Here is a 25,896-nt window from a genome sequence, read left to right as displayed (position 1 = left end):
TAAAAAAAACCAAACCAAACAAAACAAAGGAAAAAAAAAACAACAACAAAGAAAAAAAGTGTTATGCTTTCTAAAACAAAAAATAGAAACTACATCCGTTAGCTTAGAGATTTACAAGGATCTTTCCCTCAAAACCATGTTTTTACTGACTGATTTGTTCTTGCCTAAATCCCATCTCTTAGTTGTGGGAGGACATTTATGAAATAAGGGACATGTGAACAATCCAGCCTTTTCAGAGAGCCTGGGCTGGGACGTACCGGAACTGCGGAAAGCATAAACAACTTCCGGTGCAGGGGGCATCAACATCTTGCAGGTGCAGGAGAAGAGACAGCCGCCATTAATGACGCAGTTTTAATTCCTGAAGAAGATGGGTGTGAACATCTGTGAACGTGACTTGAACATGACTCGCAATATGGCCAATCGGGTTGGACTATGGGCCGATTATTTGAGATGAAGCCAATCAGTATTTATTGGGTGTGGTCGAGGGTTATATATTGCACTGAAAAACACGGAAATAAAGGTTCACTTGTTAGATCACATTGATCGTGTCAGTGTCCTCACGCAGCTCCCGCACTTAGTTATTGGCTCTATCTGACATAGGGGAATCTTCTAGCAGCTTCGTACAGAAGCCACCCCTGTAGCCCCTCAGCTACCAAAACCTTGCCCGTTACAGTGCCTTCTGTCTGTCCACCCAAGCCAGGATGACGGCAGGAAGCTCCCGCACCTTTCACGAGCTTGGAGGCTGCCGTTCTTCAAGCCGCTGCTCTCTCCCCTCCAGGGACCCGGCCCTGCTCAGCAAATGCCACGCACGGTGGCTGGCTGCTGCTGTGCTCCCGTGACTGCCCTGCGCTCCAGCACGTGAGCAAGGCAAGGCTCCGCCATACAGCTGCAGAAGGCGGACTGGTGAGATGAGGCTGGTGCAGGGCTTCCCAAAGCCGTGGAGAATGACATGTGCGGCTGAGAGCAGGAGCATCCTTCTCTGTCTGGAGCTTCAGCTTGCACGTCCTGGGCCGCATGAACCAGGCGCCCCATCGCCGTTGCCAGGGTTGGCTCGGAAGGGCAACAGACCTCCTAGACAGCGAGGACAGGAAGCCTGCCAGAGGGTGTTGCTGTGGCTGCCCTAGCCAGCGTGGACTGTGCTGCATCTGTGTTTCACTGGGCTTTGTGCAGGGAAGCTGTCCCTGCTTGGGGATGCTTGGCTTGTTTGGCTGCACATCGCTGCTTGCCCGCCGCGGCGATGGCTGGACTGGCTCTTCAACACCCAACAAGTGCGTCCTGCCCAGAGCAGTTATGTTCTCTGGTGTGTGGGTTTTGGGAAGGACCTGGAGGCGAACGGCTGCGGAGAGCAGGGTGGCAGTGAACTTCCCAAAGAGGCCGTGCTGCCACGCTTGCTCTTTTCCTGCTGGCTGTGAGCAGGCAGCGCTCGGAGGCAGGCGCCGCTGCCTGCCACGGGGCCTGCATGCCCTCATCCCGCAGGCAGAGTGTTCAGCAGGGGTCCGTCAGGGGGGTCCGATCCCAGCTTCCGCCGCCGCTCCTGCTTGGAAACCCCCCATGTTGCTGACACCCCCACCTCCACCCCCCCTTGAGAGGCCACCGTGCCCCACGCCCAGAAACGGCGGCTCTGTGACATCAGCCCCAGGGCCAAGGGCATCAGAGGCAGCGAGACTGCTGCGGGCAGTACGTCGGCGGCTGCGCTGGAGGCAACCAGACCTCCTTCTTGCAGCTGACGCTGACACGTGCCGCTGGCAGCAATGAAAGTGCTCGCCCTCCTCGTCCTGCTGGCCGTGTGCCGGCCCGCGCACGGCATGTGGGACAGCTGTGGGTAAGTGGGCCGAGGCTCTGGGAGGGAGCTCGGGCAGCCCTTGACGGGCTTCACTGGAGGGGGCCCGCGTGTCCCCTGTGGCCACCCCACAGCTTCCCGAACCCCTGTGGGAGCCTCAGCTCCTTGCCAGCACCCAGGCTGCTGGCACAAGCCGTCTACGGGGCTGAAGTGGACAGAGGGCTGGAGGCACAGCCATGGGGCTCCCTGGCCCTGCCGTCCGTGCAGCCCCTCGGGGGGAGGGAAGACGGCTGACCTTCAGCCTCAACAGCAGCACAGCCATCCAGCAGCACACTCATGAGTTTCTTCTTACAGCGGGACCTGCGGGCTCCGGCCCATGGCGGCTCCCTCCGGCACGTCGCGCGTGGTGGGTGGCACGGGTGCCCAGCCAGGGGCCTGGCCCTGGATCGTCAGCATCCAGAACCCCTGGAAAGTGGGCACGGGCCATGTGTGCGGCGGGTCCCTCATCAGCCCGCAGTGGGTCCTCACAGCAGCCCACTGCTTCGTCGGGGCCAGGTAAGGAGGAGCAGGGAAGGGGGCTGTCCCCACAGCACCAGCAGGCGCCCTGTCCGCAGCCCCACGAGCTCCTACCATCCCGGTGCCTTGCAGTACGCCCAGTGCCAGGGCACTGGTGAGCCCAGCTGAGAGACTGCTCCGCAGAAGTCTGGGCTCATGCCACCGCTTCCTAGCAGCCTCCAGCTCCACGTTCCTGGTGCCCAAGGCGTGCTAGGGCAGTGGCACCCTCCGCAGTGCTGCTTTCCTCCCTGCCTTGGGAAGCAGAAGGCAGGGAACCGCGGGGCTGCTGCAGCACGTGGCTCCGCTCCCTCTCACCGCTCTCTCCATCTGCCTTCCAGGCACGTCACCATGTGGCGCGTGGTGATCGGGGCCACCCACTTGGCTCAGCCGGGCCCTGAGACCCAAGTGCGCAACATCAAGCGGCTGGTGGTTCACGAACACTACCGTAACGGCACGGAGAGGAATGACATCGCCTTGCTGGAACTGGACCAGCCTGTCCAGTGCGGCTACTACGTACAGCTGGCCTGTGTGCCCGACGCCTCGCTGAGAGTGTCAGAGCTGACAAACTGCTACGTCAGCGGGTGGGGTGCCACCACGGCAAGATGTGAGTTCCCAAACAGTGCTCGTGTCCCGAGGGCAAGCTCGGCACACTGGGGAGATGGGCTGGGCTTATGGCAGCGGTGGCGGCGAAAGCCAGAGTTGGGCTGTGGGGATGTACGGCCATGGAGAGATGGGCCCGAGCCATTAGCCAAGGCGAGACAGAAGGGCAAGCCCGGCACAAGGCCTCTGCAGCGGCAAAGGCGAGCCCTAGGGAATGGCTTTGCCCACACAGGGGAGGAGAAGTGGGAACAGAAGGGCTGCTGGCTGCTAACTCCTTCCTATGCTCACAGCTGGAGGATCGACCACTGTCCTGCAGGAGGCCCAGGTCCCCCTCATCGATGCCAAGCTCTGCAACAGCAGCCGCTGGTACAGAGGGGCCATCCACCCCCACAACGTGTGTGCCGGCTATCCGCAGGGTGGCATCGACACCTGCCAGGTAGGAGTGTTGTCCGCGCCAGCCCCCAGCAGCACAGGCAGCCCTGTCGCCAGCGCCCAAACGTCCCCTGGCGCGTGCTGCGCTCGGCAAGTCACCCTCCTGCCGCTGGGTCCCCACCACTGTCGGGGCTTGCCTCCCCTTCCCCGTTTGCAGGCCCTTGCCCAGCGCCCGCCTTGTCCCAGAGCCCCGGCGCTCTGCCCAGAAAGGCCACCCAGTGCTCTTGCCCCAGCCCAGAGCTCCGGATCCCAGTCCTGGAACGTCCCCCTTCCACACCTCCAGGATCCACTGGGGCAGACAGGAGAGCGCCCGACCTTGCAGGCCCACCAGCCCCTCCCAGACAAGGTCCTGCAGGCTCCAGCACCTGAGCAGAGCCTTTCTGGGCAGTGGGTACAGCTCTGGCAGGTGCTGGGAGAGAGAAGGGGCCAGCCACAGTGCTGCCGGGGCCACCCAACAACACTGGAACCCTCTCTCTCTCCTCCGCTCCGCTGCAGGGGGACAGCGGTGGTCCTCTCGTCTGCCAAGACAAGCACGCTGCCTACTTCTGGCTCGTGGGGGTGACCAGCTGGGGGAAAGGCTGCGCCAGAGCCAAGCGGCCCGGAGTCTACACCTCCACGCAGCACTTCTACGACTGGATCCTGGCGCATATGGGACTGCGCCCAGCAGGAACGGCTTCTCCAACGCCACAGCCAGTCTTCACCTCAGCCCCCGTGCAGAGGCCAAGGCCGATCCCAACCCAGTCGGGCAGGTTTAGGCCCTGTCAGTTTCCACGGCAGAAGCTGCTGGAATTCTTTAACCTGCTGCAGGAGCTCCTGCAGGTCCTAAGGGGGATAAAGGCTTGAGCAGCAGGAGGAACAGGAGCCAGTGCAGACTGCAGGGTAGCACCACCCTTTCCTCCCGGGGCAAAGCCTGCTGAGATCCAAAGGCAGCCGCAGTGCCAGAGGCCTGCTCTGTCCTGCCCACGCTCCTCTCCGGGCACACACTTGCTGCGCTCGACTTAGTTCTTGAAATAAAGTCACCAGTTGTCACAGTTGACCACGCTTCAGTCCAGTTCAGTCTCCTGTGCAAGGCAAGGACTTCCACGGCAGGCCCTTGCGGCAGGAGGCTGCGGGCAGACAAGTCGGGCACAAAGGGGAAGCGTCACACCAAAGGGCTGAAACGGTGCCTGGACAGAGGGGAGGGGGCTGGGAGCCCCCATGGGATGGAGAAGACGGGTCACCGAGGCTCGCAAGAGGACAGGAGACAACAACGTGCCACGCAGACAGCTGTGGGGGCACGCGTTAAGGCACGCAAGCCCGTGCTTAGGGCCTGGCTGGGGTGGTTTGACCCTGGTTAGATGGCAGGTGCCCACCAAAGCCACTATCACTCTCCCCCTCCTCAACTGGACAGGGGAGAGAAAAATAGAACAACAGGTTTGTGGGTTGAGATCAGGACAGGGAGATCACTCGGCATTTACCCTCATGGGCAAAACAGACTTGACATGGGAGAACGAATGTCACTTATTACCAATTAACTCAGAGAGAAGCACCGAGAAATAAAACTAAATCTTAAAACACCTTCCCCCCACCCCTCCCTTCTTTCCGGGGCTTAACTTTGATCCCAATTTCTCTCCCTCCTCCCCCCCAGCGGCACGGGGCGGGAGGGAACAGGGAATGGGGGTTGTGGTCAGTTCATCACTGTTGTTCCTGCTGCTCCTTCCTCCTCAGAGGGAGGACTCCTCACACACTTCCCCTGCTCCAGTGTGGGGTCCCCTCTCAACGGCAGACAGTCCTCCATGACTTCTCCAGCGTGAGTCCTTCCCAGGGGCTGCAGTTCTCCACGAACTGCTCCAACGTGGGTCTCCTCCATGGGGTGCCGTCCTTCAGGAACCGACTGCTCCAGCGTGAGCCCCCTCATGGGGTCACCAGCAGCAAACCTGCTCCAGCGTGGCCTTCTCTCTCTCCCCAGGCCACAGGTCCTGCCAGGAGCCTGCTCCGGTAAAGGCTTCCCACGGGGTCACAGCCTCCTTCAGGAACCCACCTACTCCGGCGTGGGGGCCCTCCACGGGGTGTAGGCAGTCATCTGCTCCACCGCCCACGGGCTGCAGGGGGACAGCCTGCCTCACCGTGGTCTTCACCACAGGCCACAGGGGAATCACTGCTCCGGCACCTGCAGCATCTCCTGCCCCTCCTTCTGCACTGACCTTGGTGCCTGCAGGGCTGTTCCTCTCCCATATTCTCACTCCTCTCTCTCGCTGCAATTGGTGTGTCACGGTCCACTCCGTGGACTCGTGATGGTTCGTTTGCTGTGATCTGAAAGTCCAAAATTAAGGTGACCGTGCCAAAGGGGTTTGCTAAAATCAGACAGCGAAACTTTATTGTTTGCCCATAAAGTAGTGTGTGATAGGGAAAGAGGGTGAAAGGAAAGGAGAAAATAAAGTGAAAAGAGGACAGAGATGGATAGCTACCACCACGGTTCCAAGGCGTCCCTATGGTCCCAGGTCCAGACAGCATCCTGCTGGTCCTAACGATCATCATGATCCTTGGTGGGGGGAGCTTCCAAAGTTCGGGTGCTGAGGAGCCCTTTTTTATGTCCAGCAGCAGCCCTTGCTCCTCCTCTATATCTCCGCCTCTTCTTGGCTCCATCGATGCTGATCGATCCTTCTTGATTACGGTTCTCAGGCTCGTCCCTGGCACCGGAGAACAGCACAGCACTCGTGAGACAAACAGAGCCCTCTTGCCTCCAGCAAGGCTCCCTCCTTTGGCTGTTATCTACCCCCACAAGGTTTCTAGAAGGGAGAAGCAGATACCAGCATCTCTTATCCTTTTGCTGTTTTCTGCCAGATGAACAAGTTGCTCAGCTCTCGTCCTTGCTCTGTCCGGGGCACAATGACCTCACAGGCCTGGCATTCCCTTCCCAGGATCAGCAACTGCTGCTCAGGCAGCAGACAAAAATGTCAAATGTGTTTGACAATGTTTCTCTGGGCAGTCTGGGGTGCAGCCACGAGTGCTTGGCTTTGGAACGCGGAGCTGGTGGCATGCTTTGCCGCTGTTGAGGAAGGTGCAGGCCTAAAGATGCTTGGGAGTTAGCCTGGTTCTCAGCTACTGATGGACTTTCCCCTTTCCGCGTGAGCTCAGTACCCAGTTTCCCGGTCTCCAGGGGGTCGTCTGGACGTGTGTTTGGTGGTGGTTCATAGTGTCCTGCTGCTGTCTCTGGCAATCTGTTGCATTGCTCATGGAGAGGCTCTTGTACTAGTGCTGTCAAGGTGTCGATTGCAAAATTTACAGACTCTCCTTCTCTGAGATGAGAGTCCAGAAATACTAATGGCTTCCCAATTAGAATGCAGTTTGCTTTTTGTTTTGAGCAGTAGCGTGTTTGCATATGCTGGACGTCGAACATACAGATTGTATCAGTGTTGGAAAATATTCTTTGGAGCAGCACGTGTGGTTTCTGTTTATACAGGTCTTCACCTGAATCTGCTGGGGTTTGGTGACTGAAATCATTTGCACTACTATGTTATAGACTATTTTGAATTGATTTTTTTTATTCCTCCCCCCACCCCCAGAAACGGCACTAAACCGATTGATGACTGACATACAAAGTAACTTCCAGTGCCTTGGTCTTCTGCAACCCTACTGCTGGGCAAAGGGAGAAGCTGGTGTTGTAAGAGGACCAGGTGCCATGTGGTATCGAGGTAGAGTTGTAGGACTCAGCAGTGCCTATCTCCAGGTAAGTTTGATTATATGGGGGGAGGGGGCATGTGCGTATGAACAGGCGCACGTGTATGTTAAAAAAAAAAAAAAAAAAAAAAAAAAAGGCAAATAATCCAGTCGTCTACCGTCAGTTTATGATCACACCTTTTTTTTCATTCAGCTGACCTGACTATCCAGATGCTCATTCTGCTTAAAAGTGTGGTAACTGTCCGGATGTTAACGTTTCTGTTAAAGATGAATTCTACGTACCTATCTCAGTTGTCACAATCTTTCCCGTAGTTTTCCTGGTGATGATAAATGTTCTTAAGTAAAAAGCTCCCCTTGATCCCCTGTAAGTAATCCCTTGCAGGTTTTTTCTTCTTTTGCTGTTGGTGTTACCATGTGTGGAACGCTTTGAAAATACTTGGGTTTAGCTTCCTCCCACCCAGAGAGTCGGGGCTGGCTGTGTGTTTTGAATGCTTTCTGCTGCACAGGTACAGAGCTCCTTTTTCGAATGAGCAGTTAATCCTACCTAAACTCCTGAGTCTGCTTGCCCTCTTTCAACGTAGATTTGCAAGTCTGACTCCAGCCTGGTTCACGCATTCTTTATGTCTTTCACTTCTAAACTGCTGTGGGTTATTGCACAACACGTGGGGTCTCTTGCAAGACAAGTTTGGAAAGTGAACTTCTGACCTGCCATAGCAGTTTTTTAATCCTTTCCTTCATTTCCACCTCATCACATCACCTGCTCTCAGCAGACCGTTATTTTTTCCCCCAGAGAAGTGAATGCTGTCAATGAACGCGTTCTCTGAGTAAACTTGACTGAATTATTTCAGGAAAGCTTTTCTTTTCCTATAGGTACAGTACATAGACCATGGTTACATGGAGAGGGTTATTCCGTGTCTTCTGTATCCAGCCGCACTGTATGCTGGTGTTCCTGCGTTTTGCATACCCTGTGAGCTGCACAAGACAGTACCAGTGAGCAACGGTGACTTGGAAGAGGTTTTAGCTGATAGTTACTCAAACTGGTACGCTGTTGAGTCCCACCAAGGTTGAGGCTAGTTGCTGGCGTGTTTTCTTGCCTGCGAGGATGGGGAGAACAGCTGGAGGATGGTTTCAGCAAGGCAGGCTTTTACCAGGAGCCACTGGATTACTTTATGAAGTGACCATGCTTCAGAAGCAGCTGTGCTTGGAATTAAATCTTTGTGAGAGGGGACGCTGCGGTAGTTGGCAGGATGATACTCAGGAGTGGTAGTTTGTTTTGCAGTAGCAGCAAGAAGAAGGGGGGCCTGGATTTCTTAATGCAAAATAGCCAGAAAATTGTCAGTCTTCAAGTCCTGCAAAAGTTTCTGTCATTCTGCAGGTAGCTGTGAGGGAAACCCTCTGTTACCGCTGCTCAACTCATGGGAGTGAGTGGTTTAGGGGTTTTGTTAGTCGGTAATTGGTACGTAAACAACGTTCTCGGGTGTCATCACACCTTAGTCCCATTTGAATGGTGCATTTAGTAAAGGTGAATTACTGAAACGACTGGCTCACTTTTGAACTTGTTCTTAAAGAAAACCTTTTTATTGCTGGGAGCAGTTCAACGGATAGATTCAGACAGACAGGCTTATCGGCCTGGGGGTTGGGACGCAGACAGATATTGCAGGGAAACACAGAAGTCTTTAAAGTGTCCTGTGTTTCCTGTTGTCTGTTATCTCCGAGTGTAATTCTGTGTCTTTGGGTTCTGCTTTGGGTGATTGTGCACACAGACCTTGTTAGGCCTGGGGTAAAGGTCAGCCTTGGCAAGCAGCGTCTCTTTCTAAGCCACTTCAACGTCTGAACTGGCTGGTGGGCTTTGTCACACGGAAAGTTTTAGTGTCCCAAAGAGCAGGTAACGTTTAAACTGTTGTAGACAAATCAAAGCAGTGATGGGTGTTTTCAACCAAGTTTTTCAATGGTAGTCACCTATTTTCATGCCCCTGTGTTGAGGATGGTGTGGGGCTTAGTGTCAGCGTCTTAACGTGTGGCAATTTCTTGCTTTCACCCAACAGATCGGCAGTTTTTGGCAGCAAGGTGCAGTGGATTGCCTTCAAGAACTACTTACACATGAGGAGGTTGAAATCCATGTTCAGGTAGCTTAATGTATTCACGGGTGTGGAATGAGGCTTATTTTCTGTTATCTTGCTTTAATTTCCTTTTAACTTGCATCAGGAATAATAGGTGAAGGAGTACAGCAGTAAATGTGTTGCGTAGAAAGATCAAAATCCCAAACTAAAGTTTTCTCCCGTGACTTTACCTTTGTTATAATTTTCAGGCCCGAAATGCGTCCTTTAGAGGTCAAAAATGCTTTATGGTGCTGTTTGTATTCTGTGTTGTCGTTCTGACAAGCATCCTACCTACCACAGCATAAATTCTTGTAAATTCAATTTTAAGTTATTAAAATTGGGCATAATCGAGTATGGACATGCTTAAATTAATGTATGACACTACAGGGAAACAGATAATCTGTATTGTCTGAAAACCTGCAATTTCAGATAATTTAATTTCTAATGGTATATTGTGGAAGAGAAGGGTTTATCGCTGAGTGAGCGAACGTGGGATGGTGTTTCGGTGTTGGACCGAGTGGTCGGGGCTGCCGTTCCAGGGACGGGCACGTTCCCATTTGTGTCGTTACCTGACGTTAACGACCATCCTTGGGGGTTTCGTCCTGTTGGCGAATGAGTGGGGCGCGCGTAGGACTGACAGGTTGGAACTTCTGGGTCGCTGTTTCTAAAACCTCAGTCACACTGTGCCTGTTCTAATCTTATTTTGTCCTGTCTAAGTAGGAATTACCAGATAATCCGTGGGGCAGATTGTCCGTCAGCCTGTGTTTTGGTGGAACGTCGCTTTCTTCCTTCATGGCACGTCAGAAGTTCTGTGTTGCTGAAGAGGGTCAGGACATAACAAAGCTGGTGAGCTTTTTTGTGTGTGTAGGTGTGTCTCTTGCTGCTGTCCCTCTGACATTAAAAAGACTGCTCAGTTGCTCGTCTCTGCTTCATAGGATCGTTTTCCCCTTCAGAGGACGCTGCTGTCACTGCTGATGTAATCGTGGCGTGCATGGCAGTGATGCAGTTAGAAGAATCTCTCAGCGTGTGTTAGAACTGAGTAATGGTGAAACCCCAATGGTGAATCAGTCTCTTGTTGCGTTTTGGTAAAGTCAGCACGTGACACGCGACTTTCTGCAAACTGTCTTGAAATGGGATTGTACCCTTAGAACAAAAATGAAATTTGGAAAACAGCCACCAAGCTGCATAAGGCGGTTGTAAGCAAGGAGCGTTCGGAAAGCCCGGAATGCTCTCCGCAAGGCATGTAGCATTAAGCAGACCCGATCCAGAAATAAGCGGTTCAGAAGAATGTGTAAGAAAATAAGTGTTGGAGGTGTTCATTTGTGGACCAGAAAAGGAGCAAGGCGTCCAGAGCTCGAGCTGGTTCCAGGAGCCGAGCCTCGGGAACAGCAGAAGGGGGAAGCCTGCAGCTCTGAGAACGTTCAGCCACGATCAGCTCTGGGTTTAGCTGCAGAGAGGCTCAGCAGCCCTCCATCCTCACAAGCCAGCTGCTACGCTGCGTTGGCTGAAGGATACCATTACTATGTAAAGTACAGCCATTACCCATGTTATTATTTTATAGTAACTTTACTTCCTTGCTTCGCATGCGTGTTTTCGGGTAAGTAACCTGGTAAGGACTGTGGTCTGTTCTGGGAGTGTTGTCATGCTGTTAACAGTGGTAATGAGCTGCTTATGCAGAGCCCGCTACACCGGTGTCTTGCTTCAGAGTGTGTTCCTGTCTGCGAGATGCGCTTCTGCTGAGCTGACAGGCGAGTTCAGGAGCTGGTCTTTGTTACCGTAGCACCATCCCAGCTTAGTCATTAGCCAGGAGATTCCCTGGCAGGCAGTAGGGTGTTGGAGAGCACCCCAGAACCCCGGGCGTGGTGAGCTCACGGCAGCGAGTCTCGTTCTGGGTGAATGTGTGCACGTGAACGTGTCTTCGTGTGCATACGCGTAGGTACAGGTGCTGCCTTGTGCTCCTAGATTCAGGCCTGGGGGACTGTGACCTTGCTTCATTTGACAGACGAGTTTTTAATCTCTTTGTTCTGAGCTGAGGTTTAACTAACCATCATTTCTAGAATTACTTTTTCTACAGCAGTTGATGACAAACCCTTTCCAAGTGTCTGAGCCAAAATAAGTCCCCAGTTCCTCCTACGGCCTGTTTTTGTATTTAACCGCGCTGCTTGTCAGCCCCTCCGTAGGGAGGTACTTGAGGTCTGCAGGTTTTAAGCTCATGATCTGAGCGAGCCCTTGGCCAGCCTGGTCCCTTGTAATCTGCCCCTGGAAATGGCAATGCTGGCTTTTGGAACAGTCCGTCAGCTCGGGTCGGAGGAGAGCTATGCTTCAAACTGCTGTTGACACCCTGGGCACGTTCATTCAGTGAGCCCCTGCCTTCTGAATGACAGCCAAGGCCGTGCTGAACAGACTTGACGCACAGCCGTTTGTGATGGGACTGACTTGTAGTTGTCTGAGCGCTTCCAGCCTCACCAGGAGCTGTTCAGCCACCAGCTGTTCTAGGAGGGACCAGCGTCTCCTCAGGCGGAGGGAGAACCCTTTAGGCAGAAGCAGCAGCGTGCGAAGGGCTGGTTCCTTCTCCTCTGATTCCACGTGGGCTTCCACGGTAGGAGAGCAGATGCTGCAGTTGGTGTTGCAGCACTGCCGGCAGCGTTGCAGATCCCAGCACTGGGACTGCGAGGTGGTTGGGCCCTGCGGCTTGCAGGAAGGCTTATTCCTCCTGTCCCTGTTCCCCACTTTTACACAGGCAGTTAATTCCCTCTGGAACCCGTGATCTGTACGACTGAAAGACCTGCCCAATCCCCTGAGCTGTCGTTTCCTTGTTAGAAATTTATCAGGCCAGGCCTGGATGAAGGACGGGGCTGTCATGTGACTGTGGCCGTATGCTGAAGGCCAGCTGTGTGGGTCGTGGGTCCCGCCATCTGTGACACCAAGAAGACCTGTTCTGTGGCTGATGTTTGCAACAAGTCCAGTGGAAAGGTGTTCTGCAAACACCTGGGTAGAAAGCCCTTTCTGCTTTCCTTTTGTCAACAGGAGAGGGAAGTCTACGGTACCCTGTCCGTGTCAGGGAAGTACAGAATCTGAGACTTGCCAGACTGTCACTTCGATCTTCCTCACCCTAAAGACGTCTTTAATGCCTCAGCCTACTGGCTGGGCTCATGTAGGCTGCTCATGGCCAAAGCTTTGCGTGTGGTGAAGGAGGTACGAGGTGACACGCTGCCCTGCAGCCTGCCCTTTGCTTTCTTTGGATTGAATTCCTTTTCCTGCTGAAAAGTGCTCCTGTGTTGCCTTATTAAGTGTGCAGTGTTAGGTGATGTGTGAATTATCTATTAAACATTCAGGGTTTTGGCTGTGGCTTCAAAGATGCATTAAGGAATGTGAGGCCTTTTCTGGTGTTTCAAGAACAGGCACAAAGGCGGAAAGGCAGAGGGACAGCCTTTTGAAATGGGTAGCTCCTTGAGAGGTCTTGGCAGGACACCTTTTTAGGATCAGTGTTTGCAACTGGGCTGTCCACGCCCCGGTGTGGCAGATCTGGCAGTAAGCACCCTGCTGGCAGCGAGGAAGGGCTGGTAACACAACAGCAGAGCTGCGAGGGCAGTTTTTCTTTCAAAGACGCGCACGAGAGGTGACCAAGGTGCCCGGCTGGGCGATGTGCAGTGCTCTGTTGGGAACAAGCAGGAATTTCAGAGGAATCTTCAGAGCCAGGTGCAGTCAGGTGGCCCGTCACAATATTCCTGGTGGTTTGGCAGAAATCTGGCACTTTGTGTGTGTCTGTGATCTAGTTAGATGTCCTTTCTTTACCGGTATTTATCAAGATGGGTTTGTTGGGTTTTTTAAGCTGTTTTATTTTGCAGTTATCGGTATCTGATTGCTTCCACTTTTTGTTTTGGGCGGAAGTAGATGTGTGAAAAATAAATTATTTCAGAGAAATTGTGCCTTTTGTTACGTATGACATTAAAGTACGAGAGAGGACAGGAGCTGTACCCCGGAACTATGGTCCAGCTGAGCTATGTGCTATCCATCCTTACTTTAAAGGCATAATGGAATGTGCCAAGTTGATTTTGTCCTGAGCCAAGTGAGCGCACGGCACATAGAGCTGAACCTGTACAATATGAGGGTCTAGAAGACGACAGACCGGAGCGTGCTGTGCTGCCCAGACAATGGGTATCTGTACCCTGCAAAGTCTGTGATCTGTTTTGAACGTGGGATGATGCTGGCGGCTAAGGAGTCAAATTATCCTTTGCCTTTCTCGTAAGGGATAGCTTGCTCTGGCAAACTGCAGTAGCCTTGGGCACGGCATTCGGGTTAATCCGTGCCAATAAATTGCTGTTATCTTCGTTTTTCTTTCTAAATATTTTCTTTCTTTAAAGGGAATGCCATATTCAGTGCACTTTTGAATTAACAGCAGCCAAGTTAGCAAGTCAGTGTGTTAGGACCATTTCAAAGATAGATGCTTTCTATTTTAAAAGTGTTAGTTAACTAGTTCTCTTCTGTTATCTTTTAGCTTAAGTTTTTGTTGGAAATGTTGATTAATATCTTTTTCATCAAAGACATGCTGGTTACATTCTCAGATAACTCCTTTGTGCCAGGAATCATACCAAAGCTAGTTTCCATTTTGTTACTAAACATGATGCCTGACCAAAACCTCTCTTGGTCTAGGAGCTACTCGAAGAAGACGTTCCTGGTTTGCCTTCGTACCTGTTGCCACCGCTACCTGTTCCAGGAGATCCTTTTCCTGTCAGAGTCACCCATGTGGTGTCCCCTGAGGAGGTACGTTTTGTGAACATCTTGGATCTGTTGCAGTCAGGAAATGTTGCAGTCCCGCCCTGCTGGTGAAAAGGGCGGGACAGCTAACAGTTTTAGGTGATAGAAAACAGTGGGTAAGGTGGCAAAAGGCTGCTGAGTTGTTGATGCAGATGGTTGTGCACTGCAGCTGTCTGCATGAACTCTTGCTTGAAATACCCTCTTCAGTGAGGGCGGAGAAATACTGACCGTTTCCCTGAAAAGATAACTTTAAGAATTACAGTACTGCAGTCTGGTGCTTACCTTGTATCATCAGAAAATAGGTCATTGGATTTTCACTTGGTGGAACAATGGTGATTTATCTCTTCCTTGTCCTTCAAAGGTTAAATTACTGGAACATTGTAGAGTGAGGTGAACATTTTCTGCCTGTTACAGTTGTATTTTACGTCTAAGTGATTGCTTTAAATTCAGCCTCATGGCCTAACAGAAATTCACCCCACCAATTTGCGTGACTATAAGTATTTGGGGGCAGGGGGGATGGCATAGGGTGTGCCTATCCGTTAGTACCCTGTACATTATCCGGGATTGATTTTCCAGGTAGGCAGCGATGAAGTTGTAACCAGAAGTCCAAGGGCAATCAAGAGAGGCTTCAGGGTCTTGGGAGGAGTGGTGAAGGGATCAGGAACACAAGTAGTGTTCTCCTTTCCTTCCAGTTGCAGGGAGTGACGAGGGAAGAGACAGGAACAGCCATCAGATGAATACCTGTCTCCGAGCCCTGTGTCACTGGCAGAATTTTGGGGGTTTTGATCACAGGACCCCAGGCAAGTTGTTGTTGTTTTCTTACCGGAGAGGAATATAAAATGTTTTTGAAAACAAACCAACCCAACAAAACCCCAGTGTGATGTTTGAGCTGTGGTTGCTCCTGAGCATTAGTCTGGGAAGTACATAGCCACGTGATGTCACATCGAAAAGGGACTGTTCGTGTAACGTTACAGGCCTTTGCTTGCAAAATTAAAATAAAGAAGAAAAAAAAAGAGAATGGAAAAAATAATTGATTTTACTTTAAGATCTTAGAGTCAGGTCTCAAAATAAGTCTGTTGGGGTTTGGTTTGGTTTGGCTCTTTGTATACTGCCAAAAGAAAAAAGAAAAAAAAAAAAGATGAAAAATTTTACTTCACAAATTCCTCACGAAGTCTTGTTTAATGCGGTTGCTGTTTCTGATGGTCGTTGTCTGGGCTTTGATTCTTCTGCATAGGCATAGGGGGAAAATCACACATCTGAGGGTTTTTAATTCTTGTAATGCCCAATTTAGAGGTTTCTATGAACTTGTCCTCTGGCCTTAACAGTAGTGGGGAGCTGTCAAGCCTGAAGGGCACTGCTTTTGTAGCTGTAAGAATGGTAACACCTGCCTTGTCCAAATACTGCTGCTGTAACAGAAATAACCCATCCATTCTTGTGAAATTGGTTTTGTCTTGATTCTCAAGGGAAAGAGGCTCCAAGTTAGACATCCTAATCGTATGTCTTGCATGTGTGGTTTTGTGATCTGGTTTTACAGTGCTATTAAATTAATAATTTGCTTTCAGTGCTGAGACTTGTTTTCGGAGTTTATGTTTTCTTCCGGGAAAAACAGAATAATCTTTCTTTTGCATGGTTAGACTTCCGTGGTACAGAAAGCTGTTTAATGAACTTTTCTCACTGAAGTGTGCACCTGTCAGCAAGGAAGTTGATTAAAAATAAATACACCTTGTGCATGGTCTAAGTAGAGCCTGTCCCTCAGCACTGCTCCAGCAAAGACCCTTCGGACGAGAGGGGTGTCGTGAGCGCTGGCAGTCCCCGCTGGCCCTCGGCCCTCACTCCAGCTGCACTTCCATGGCCAGGGAAACACCAGGTTTGGGCACACGGCCCCGCTGCTGGGGCAGGTGCTGCTGGCGGCAGCGGGGTGACCCGCTTCGTCCCGAGGAGCCAGCAGGGATCGGGGCTTGCGCTGGCAGGAGCGGGCCAGCCTGCAAAGAACGGCGCGCCGGTGGAGAAGCCTGGGGTTGGTGCAGCTGGGTGGTCCTGGGGGTTTTTAGGGCACAACCCAGTGCGGCTTCGGTTCAGGGAAGTGTTTCAGCGAGCCTGACCTTTAAATGATGCAAGTGCCCACACTGAGCTGAGCGTGGTTGCTCACACGCTCCCCATGAACTGGGAGTCCAGCATCATCCTGGTCAGCGCTCCTGACTGCCGAGCTGCACCGACTCCTCCCCGTTGTATCAACGTCCAAAATGATTTTACTCTCCTGTGGCAAATCACTGCGCCTGGAGCAGCCCCCCACACGGCGGTATGACCGGAGCTTTGGTCGGAAGGGAAGAGCGATCGAGTGGGGGGTTTCACCGATCCCCCGCTGTGGCTCGTGGCCCTGCCCTGAAAAGCCCCGGCAGCGTCCAGGGGTTGCCAAAGTGTGGCGGAGATCAGGTCATCCCAGCGCGGCCAACCCCCCACCAACCGGCCTCGGCTGCAAAAGCCTGATCGCAGGGCTCAGTAGCCCGTTTGGCACTTGCCCCCCGCTCATGAGGGAGGAGAAACCGCGCCGGGGGGGGCGACCACCAGCCCCCCCCGCCCCACCCCGGTCCCGCCGGTGCCCTCCGGCGGCGCCTGGCACGCGCGGAGGTGGCCGCGGGCTGTCGCGGGGCGAAGAAGCCGCCCCCGAGCACCCGGTGCGGGCCCTGCCCCGCCCTGCCCAGACCCTCTGCCGCGACCACCGCCCCCGCCGCCGGCACCGCCCCTTCTGCGGCCCCCGGCCCCGCCCTCCGCGGCGAGGGGTCACCCTCGCCCGAGCCCCAAAACCAGCCGGGGCTGGGGGGAGCACTCCAAGGCGCGACTGGGAGAAGTGGGGCTGCTGGAGTTGTTGGGGAAGGGGGCGGGGAGGTGAGGGGGAGGTGGATCCGTGACTTGGTTTCCCCTGTTGAGCAGGGCTGGGGTTTTGGGGGGGGAGCACCAGTGGGTCCGTGCCTCAGTTTCTCCAGTTGGGAGCTGGTTTGGGGCACCTTGGAGAGGTGGAGGATGAGTCCGTGCCTCAGTTTCCCCTGCTGACAGCAAAGTAGGGTCCCATTTGCAGGGATGAAGGACTGACTTTTCCTCCCACCCCGTGCCTCAGTTTCCCCTTGACCGTGGGGCAGACCCCACCCCAAGGGCTAATTCTGAGGAGGTCCAGCCAGCAGCCTCTGGTCTCCCCAGTTTAACACTAAACAAGCTCTCAGGGAAGGTGTGGTGCCGCATCCCGTGGGGTGCTGGCCGTGACACCGCCGTGTGCCTCAGTTTCCCCTGCGAGGCTCCTGGGAGCCCCGGCCTTGGTCCCCACTGAGCTCTGGGGCTTCTCACCCTTTTATTTCCCTTAAAATCTCCCTTTTTTTTTTTTTTTTTTTTTTTTTGTTTGGGCTTGTTTTGGTTTGGTTGGTTGTTTTTTAAGCTATTTAACCCAAGGGGGGCAGTGGCCCTGCCTGCTGAGGCACGGGTGCATCCCCCGGGCTGGGGTGGCAGGGGGTGGGACACAGGTCTGTCCACGTCCCAGTGCCTCAGTTTCCCCTGCCAACAATAAACACTGCGTCCTGCGAGGCCGTGGCCTCCGCGTCATCTTTTGTGTCTCACCCTGCCTGGGTGGTCCCCCAGCACCAAGGCGCCCATGGATGTGGGGGTGCAGGATGAGAGATACACCCTGGTTTGGGGGTGCAAGTTGTGGAGTTAACCATATTTAGGGGTGCAGGGTGGGGGATTTAACTGGACTTGGGGGTGCAGGTGGGAATATAACCAGATTTTGGGGATGCAGGGATGGGAGAAACAAAGATGCCGCAGCATCCACCCCGACAGCCTGGCTCAGCGGCACCTGTGTGTGTGGCGGGGGAGGTGTGTGTGCTGAGTGCCCTCTAGTGCCGCTTGAAACAGTCCCGAACTCCCCATTTCTTCTCTGTCCTTTCTGCTCTGTCTGGGTTTTCCTGCCTCTCTTCCCCTTTGGACCGGGGTCACACGGGGGAGGGGAAGAAGGGACTCGCAACTGCCCATCCTCTTGTTTGTCACCCCCCAACATCCAGGCAGATGTTTCTTTTCCTTTTTCTCCTTTTCCTCCACACGTGGCATTAACATTTCTCCTTCTAATCCACATTTTTTCTCAGCATTGGGGTTTCGGGAGCTGGGGGTGGATCAGGCCCCTGCAGCTCGCTCCTGCGCTGCCGCAATCGAACGTGCCCGGCACGGCTCAGGGCCCGCTGTCAGCCGCAGCCAAGCAGGGCATCACCAAAGGGACTGGCGACCTGGAGAAGAGACAGACCATAAGCTGCACCCATTCACCCCGTAACGCTCCAGTCCGGCCAGTCCGTAAGCCTGATGGATGGTGTTTAATTAACGGTTATAGCAAACTGACTGGTAATAGCCCGTCCCTGACAGCTCCATCCCGAGGGTACCCTCAGTGGTAACAGCAATACAGGCAGCCGCCTGTTCATGGGTGCCCGCTTTGGGTGGTAAGGACCTGGTTTTTATGATTCCTGTAAGAGAAGAGGTGGTTGTACTGGTCTTTTGCAGCCATCGCATGGAAAGGGATCTCTCTTGGTAGCAGTGGAGGTGGTGTGTGGACTGACCATGGCTACAGCTGTTAGAACGGCCTCTGGAGACCAGGCAGGGCAAGCACAGAGAAAGTGGTTTAGTATTTTACCCACTCCTGAGTGCATCCGAAGTGACAATGGGCCACACTTTATGGCCACAGCAGTGCAGCACTGGGCTCGAGGGAAGGGCATCAGGTGGGTGTTCATCCACGGTCTCATACTCAGGCTGACCATGCAGTCGAATGAACCCGTGGTTTGATTGAAAGATGTGCCGATGTCTGACACCGTAACTGGGACGTACAGCCACCACAGGTGGTCTTTATTGACGAGAACCGCTGGGGGCGTCATGGAAACCCCAAAATTTGAGCGTTTTGTCCTATGGGACCATTAATGGGCATCGCCCCTGTACCAGATGATAAAAGGGACACTGTGGACATACGTGGGCCAACCTGTAATGGTGAGGCTGCCCTCCCTCGGCATTGTGCCCATGATCCTGGCGAAACCCAGAGGCATATTTGCCTGGGAAGCCCTGGATGGGAGTGGGAAATCCACCGTATTGGTGCCGGTGGATAATCCCTGACTTCTAACCCTGAAGCCCAGTTTCCAAGCTGAGGCCAGCCGTGTTGTCTTACAGGGACAGCGGATCGCCCTGGTGTCCCTGCTGGCCATGGTGACAACCAGGACCTGGATGACCATGTGGTGGCAAAAATGCCAGTGGGATTCACCTGAGCGATGAACTTATTCCTTCCTACCTGCTCATGACACCGTGAGGTGGGGACTGGAATGGCACTACCCTGCGTTTCAACATTCCCAGGGCAACAGCCGAGTGTGGTGCTCAGTGGAACACAATGCTGTGTGACCAAAGGAGAAGGAGTGTGTGGAATAGGGCTGCATCCACATCCGAGATGTGTCGATGCCACCTCAGGATCAGACCAACGAAATGAAGAAAGTGGTAAAAGGCTGGGAGGCAGTTGTTGCTGTACCAGGGACTAATGGGTCGGGGAAAGTTGTGGAATGTTTGGATTTTAATAGGAGACTGCAGTTATGATTATTGTAATTTGTATTGTAATAAGCCAGAGTAGGCGTGCAGTACTGAAACCTGTTAACGGTAGAGTGCACCCCCTTGAAACCTGTTCTGTCCGTGTTGGACAGAAGGATAATTGAGGAATGACGATCCACAGCGAGCACGAAAGCTCCCCGAGGTCACACTCGCTTTTAACGCTGGAGGCAAGAGGTGGCTGCACGACTGCTCCCAGGAAACCAGTTGAGTAACGGCTGTGGTCATGGGTGGGTTGTGGCAGATGCACCCGCCCTGGCAAAGAGCCAACATTGACAGGGACTTGCCAAAGACAACGATCGGAGTTCGGCCGGTAAGATCTGATCATGGCGTTTACCTCACGGTTTTGGCACTTGGCCCCAGCACATGAGAGCTGACCCCAGCCCGAGCCAAGGGGACGCAGCCGGAGCCCAACCAAGAGGTGCTGGGAGCCACTCCGGGCCTCCGGGGAGCAGTGGGTCTGCGGCCAGGGACTCTCCCGGGGGCTGGGACGTGCCCGAGGACGCTGCCCGGGGCTGAGGGCCCTCACCCCCCGGGGGCCTTGGGTGAGTGGAGACCCCACAGATTCTGTCCGTGAGCAAGCCCTCGCCTGTCGGTGAGTGGTTGCAGGGTCGGGGCACCGGGCGCGGGCCGGTTCCCCCTCTGTGAGTGGGGTCATCGTGCCGAAAGGATCGATGGTGAAACTTGGGCATTCTTGGGCCAAGCCGTGGAGTGTGATATTCCCAGCTGATCCCGAGCTGTACTGCACTCTGGCGGAGTGCTGGCTGCGTGGGGTGGGAATAAATCCCCGTTCTGAGCGGCTGCTCCGTCCGGTTTGTAGGTACCTCCAGGACATGGGAATGCTGGGTCCCCCTTGTGCTCCCCAAACTCCTGACCCGCCCCCGCCAAGCGAGCGCTCGGCTGGGGCTGTCGCTGCCCCAGGCACAAGCACCTTGTAAAGAGCTGAATTAGTTCTGTGATTCCTTGCTGTAGGCAGCATTCAGGCTTTGTGAACCTTCATCCATTGCCTCACACCTTGGCATGGATGACTCAAGGCAGTCGAGCACCGCGCTACAATACAGTGTTAATCGATCGGAGCCTTTTCTAATCTTTTTCCCATTTCCACTTTCAAGCAGCAGTTTATTAGTTCAGTGCTCTGTAGTTTAGAGGAGGGTTTCAAATCCTCAGCTGTCAGTGAAAAATCCATCAAACAGCTGAGGTAGATTACCTTATTTTAGTCATCTAAGAAAAAAGAATCTTCAAGGTAAAAGGTTGTGCTGTTGGAATCCCTGCTGTGGTGAAACACAGCAGAGGGCTGGCTTTAAGAGTGCGGCTGTCGGTTTACTTGGTGCTTGACTTCCTCTGCAGTTCGCCTCAGGCCATTCTTCCCTCCTCATCTGATTTTCTCTCCCCCTCGGAGTTCAGAGGCAGCAGCATTAGCAGCCCCCAAAGTCTGCTCTGCCAACTGCTCTTCTATGTACATGAGCCAAGACAGGGGAGACGGGGGACAGGTTCATGCTCCGAGCTTCTCAGCAACGGGGGAGGAAGCACAGCCATCAGCACAGCTCAGCTCAGACCCTTCTTTCACCTCACAGGCACTTTGAAGCTGACCTGTCTTCTGAACTCCTGCAGTACCTGCAAGCTCAGTGCTGCTGCCAGTGTCTGCTCCAGCTCTCCAGTGCAGTGGGTGCTGGGAAATGCCACCCTCTCGCCCGGCAGAAGGCACTGGCTTCCTTCCCCTTGTCCCCCCGCTCCTCCTCAGGGCAAGCGAGCTCTGCCCTCACTGGGCCTGTGCATTGTTACCCCAGGGGCACCCCAGCTTGCAGCAGTGAGACCTGCGCTCACTCACAGCTGGGAGGGGCTTGGGGGAGGGGGGGGCAGTTCCTGGCAGTCCTGAACGGCAGCTCGTAGCCAATGCCGGGCTAAGTCCCTTTCATGATCATCAATAAGCAAGTCCTGTTTGGGTTTGGTTTTTTTAAAATGATAATAAGGAAAGTGACCCATGACGTGCGGAAAAGACTCTACAACCTGCAAGGTTACACAGTAGGTGTGTTTATTGCGCGCAGATGCACGGGGGATCGTTCCACCACACGCAGGCATACCCACCGTGGCCGCTTGTCCAGGATTTATACAGTTAAAACATCACCTATTTCGAAACGCCTGTACATATTCATGATCTATCCCCGAAAAGGCAGTTCCTTCTGGTCACTCCATTTCCATAATCTCCGCCTCGGGCTCCTCCTCGTGGCGCTTGCGCAGTTCCTCCTGGTGGTCGTGGGCAGGGGTCTTCAGGGATGAAGGCCGTAGGTCTTCCTCGCTGTGTACTCCTCACCTCTCCCCTGGAATCTCTAATTTGGCTGAGCTTGCAGTCCCAGACCAGTTTCAGCCTGGTCTGTCCTTATGTGCACACCTGGCTATCGCCTTTTTGTTCCTGTTTAGAGATGGATGTTAGCGAGCCCTCCTTAGCCCTTAGCTCCTCCTGCCTTTGACGCTGTCTTGGTTTGAAAAGACAGGTGTCTGTGGAGGAAGGCAGGAGCCTCCCTTGAAATGGAAAGTGCAACCCCCTTCCCTCCAAATTATTATAATTTTGAAATTAACGGGCCTTCAGGCAAAGATATGGGGAATACGAATAACAGTTCTTTACTAATATATATATATATAAAACACAAGGCAGGGAAAAACAAACAACCCACTGGTTTACACTGACAGAGTCAGGAAAACAACCTGACACCCTGTTAGGGTGGCAGTAGCAGTCCGATAAGATGCTGGCTGCAGTCCTCCTGAAGTGATGGATGTAGTTCTGTGGAAGCAGCAATCAGGTAAAAGAGTCTGGTCTTCCTCCGAAGGTCCAGTGGTAGGTAGGTAGCTCTTGTCCTCTGGAACTCCAGTGGTGGGAAAAGCTCCTCTGGGAATCCAGTGGAAGAAGGCTGCTAGGGTGTTCAAAATCTCCGTTTTATTTGGCATGGACTGCTTGGCTCCTTCCCCCCCCTCCCCGGGCGGAGCATCTCACAATGGGATGGGGAGTCGTGAGGCAGTTCCTTGATGGGCCATTAACAGGAGATAGCCCAGGAGCGAGTTATCGATGGGTCAGGCGATAAGGCATTGTTGTGCCCAGTAACAGGAGATAGTCCAGAGGGGGGAGGCAGAGAGCACCGCCCCACCTGGTCTCAACAGCTCCTGAAGATGGTAATAGAATATTTTTTTTTCCTTTTGGCACATTTTACACTGTAACCCAGGACAGACGCTTTTGAACCATGAATTATGTCCTTGTTTCTGTCCTTTCTGTTTCCCTTATCAGCTTCTTTCTCAAGCAATTTGCAGGGGTTAGTGACTAATTGCTTACTTGCCCGTATGTTAGTTCTGGGAAGTAAGTTTTAATAGTTTTAGCTTTTTCTATGTAGCTCCCTATTAATATTTTCGATATATCTTTGGTTATAAAATATATTTTCTATATGGCCCCCTAGCAATTCCCCCCTTTTCTGTTAAGTGAATTCTTTTACTACAGCCGAACATAATGTTCCTCTATCTAAGATTTTAAAAATACTTATTAGTCTCAACCTTCCGTCGTAATTGGTTCTTTTTCAATTCATTGTAGGAATCCCCTGTCTTTTGAAAATACCATAAACTACATCAGACTGTTATACAAAGGACTATAAACAAAAGGATAATTGTTATCATTGTGACAAACAATTGCTTTAACCATGTTAGATTTGACAACCAAGAGGTTAGCTTTTCCCACAGCTTAGAAAAATCCCAGGAGGTGCTTTCTTCACACAGGTGTAGTGAATCCAGGCGCTTTGTTCCCTGAGCCTAATTGCCATGAAAGAGGTGAGAAGCACTTGATATGGTCCTTCCCACTGTGGCTCCAAAGTTTTCTCTGTAAGAAACTTAACACACCCATAGTCTCCAGGCTGTATGTTAGGCACTGGCCCATCCAAACCCCTGCATCGGGTTCCAAACAGCCATTTCCCAGTTTTACAAAGCTGTTTCCCTAATGCCACCATATAGGAAGTCATCAGTTCTTCACCACTTTGTGAAGAGGTTCCCTTTTGTACCCCATAGGGTCGTCCATATAGAATTTCAAATGGGCTTAGCCCTTCCTTAGCTCGGGGTCTAGTTCGTATCCGTAGCATTGCTAGGGGTAGAGATTGTGGCCAGGCCAAATTGGTTTCTTATCCTAATTTAACAATCTGTTGTTTAATCAGGTGATTCATTTTCTCCACTGTAATAAGTAACATATTGTGCTTTGTTCATTAAACCTGTATGGGAAGGTATGGATGGAAGATTTATGTGCCCGCAAGGCTTGATAGCCCAACCGAAGGACATTCTTGCATAAGTCAACAGGACCCGTAGCTGAGGGGGTTGAGTAGTCACATTCTTGCATAAGTTCACCCACAGGGCAACGAGGAAGACCTTCAGCCTTCATCCTTACGACCACCAGGAGGCAGAGAAAGACCCCCCAGCAACAGAAGGAACATGCGCAGAGTATCGCCCTGATTGCGACATCACGAATACAGGAAATGAGACTGTATATAATGTGCTTACACGAGGCGGGAAGTTGCGAGCCGTTGGCGGAGCGCAGACTCCCCGGCCGCCCAGCGCTGCCTTTGCTCTTGTTCGCTTGCTAATATAATAAAATTCGCATTGGATTTTGACACTTTAAATTGTCCGTGTCTCTACCTATCACAATTTGGTGCCGTGACTCGGATCGCGACTAGATTGTGGCCTGCAGCTGCATTGGGGAGGCGCCCCACCATCTGGCGGCCCCTGCAGCTCTCAGGTCGCTTCTGTCTCGACCGACGAACCTAAATTGAACACTGAGCAAAGGAGAACCGGTAACCCTGTAATCTTTGTGCACAAAGCTCCGAACGAAGACGCAGGACGCGTGAGTATAGGCCGGGAATCCGTTCGGTTTGGGTTGGGTAGCCTGGGGCACGGTGTATGAGACATCCTGCCAGGGCGAAGTGAGTGCGGACCCTCTAGTAGTGCGTTTCTCGTAGCCCGCGAGGGAGCGAGCCACAAACGAGGGGAGCAGTTGGTGTGTGTGTGTGAGTGCCTCAGAAGATGGGACAAAGGAAAAGCAAACCCTTTGAGCCCATGGGAGAGGGGCCCCATGTGAAATTGCCCCAAATACCGCCCGATAGTCCCCTAGGGCTGATGTTGAAACACTGGGATAACTTTCCCTCTAGGCAGGGAAAGGATAAGGTAAAAATGATCCATTATTGCATAGAGGTCTGGGGCGGAAAACAGATTCGAGGAGACCATCTGTATTGGCCTGGTTTTGGATCATTTGAGGATTGAATATGTCAGGTGCTAAACATTTATGTTAACTCAAAGGAACCATTTAATTTGGAAGAAAGTGAATACGCCAGTCTGTGGATGGTGGCTGACACTAGGGTAAATTTATACCCTTTAAAAGAAAAGGGGGGTGGCTACCAAGGGAGGAAGAATAGAGAGGAAGAATTAATAAAGCTTTCAAGGAATATCAAGAAGCAGATGAGTCGCCCACTAAATGGTTAGAGAGACTACGAAAGAGTCTCCAAATGTATTCCAGTCTGAATGTAGACACTCAGGAGGGGCAGGCCCTGCTGAAAATGCAATTTGTAGCAAACGCATGGGAAGATATTAGAAGAAAAATTGAGAAGATAGATGATTGGCAGAACAGAGGTTTGGATGAGTTATTGAGGGAGGCACAGAAGGTGTTTGTCAGAAGGGAAGACGAGAGGTTTAAGAAGCAGGCAAGGTTGATGGTAGCAGTGGCTCGGGAAGGACAGCGTGGGTGTGGGATTATAAGACGGACACAAGACCTGGGGTGGAAGGAACAAGGAGAAAGGACGCGGAGTGTTATTATTGTAGGAAGAAGGGTCATATGAGAAGGGAATGCAGAAAGCGGCTGCAGGATGAGAAAATATTCAAGGAGGATTAGGGGTGTCAGGGGCTCTATTTGCTGGGGGCTAGACATAAAACCGAGCCCTTGATAAAAATTAAAATAGGTCCCCAGCAACAGGAAATCGAGTTCCTTGTGGACTCCGGGGCCGAGAGGTCCACAGTACAAGAATTACCCCGGGGATGTCACTTGTCCCCGGAGACAATGCAAGTAATTGGAGCAAAAGGAGAGCCTTTTGGGGTTCCAGTAATAAAAGACATTCTTTTTGAAACAAAATCTAAATTTGGGGTGGGATCCCTATTGTTGGTCCCAGAAGCAGATTATAACCTACTGGGACAAAATATAATCATCACACTGGACATTAATTTGGAAGTTAAAAATAATGAGTTACAAGTAAAATTATGTCCCCTTAGAAGTGAGGATGAAGTAAAAATTAACCCCGAGGTTTGGTACACTCCGGAGACAGTGGGCAAATTTAATATCCCACCCTTCACTGTAACTACCAGGGATCCGGAAATTCCAATAAAAATAAAACA

The 25,896-nt window shown here is 52.5% G+C and overlaps 1 protein-coding gene across 1 annotated transcript; it reads left to right on the top strand.

Annotated features, from left to right (window-relative positions):
• The first annotated feature begins 1,751 nt into the window (after window positions 1-1,751).
• LOC147412430 (acrosin-like) lies at window positions 1,752-9,355 on the top strand. The gene is made up of 6 exons (XM_086481419.1): window positions 1,752-1,822; window positions 2,135-2,335; window positions 2,674-2,939; window positions 3,226-3,371; window positions 3,863-4,112; window positions 9,336-9,355. The coding sequence occupies exons 1-6, from the start codon at window positions 1,752-1,754 to the stop codon at window positions 9,353-9,355; spliced, it is 954 nt and encodes a 317-aa protein (XP_086337545.1).
• The last annotated feature ends 16,541 nt before the right edge of the window (window positions 9,356-25,896 follow it).

This window comes from Leptosomus discolor, unplaced genomic scaffold (assembly GCF_034619465.1).
Source record: "Leptosomus discolor isolate bLepDis1 unplaced genomic scaffold, bLepDis1.hap2 HAP2_SCAFFOLD_41, whole genome shotgun sequence".
NCBI classification, from domain to species: Eukaryota; Metazoa; Chordata; class Aves; order Leptosomiformes; family Leptosomidae; genus Leptosomus; species Leptosomus discolor.
This window is presented reverse-complemented; position numbering and strand designations above follow the sequence as displayed.

What these genes read in the sequence shown, in the direction of transcription:
- LOC147412430 (XM_086481419.1), top strand. Translation starts at nt 1,752, where the DNA reads ATGAAAGTGCTCGCCCTCCTCGTCCTGCTGGCCGTGTGCCGGCCCGCG. An exon ending in GGCATGTGGGACAGCTGTGG is followed by an intron (nt 1,823 to 2,134) that starts GTAAGTGGGCCG and finishes TTCTTCTTACAG; the next exon opens with CGGGACCTGCGGGCTCCGGC. An exon ending in GTGGCATCGACACCTGCCAG is followed by an intron (nt 3,372 to 3,862) that starts GTAGGAGTGTTG and finishes GCTCCGCTGCAG; the next exon opens with GGGGACAGCGGTGGTCCTCT.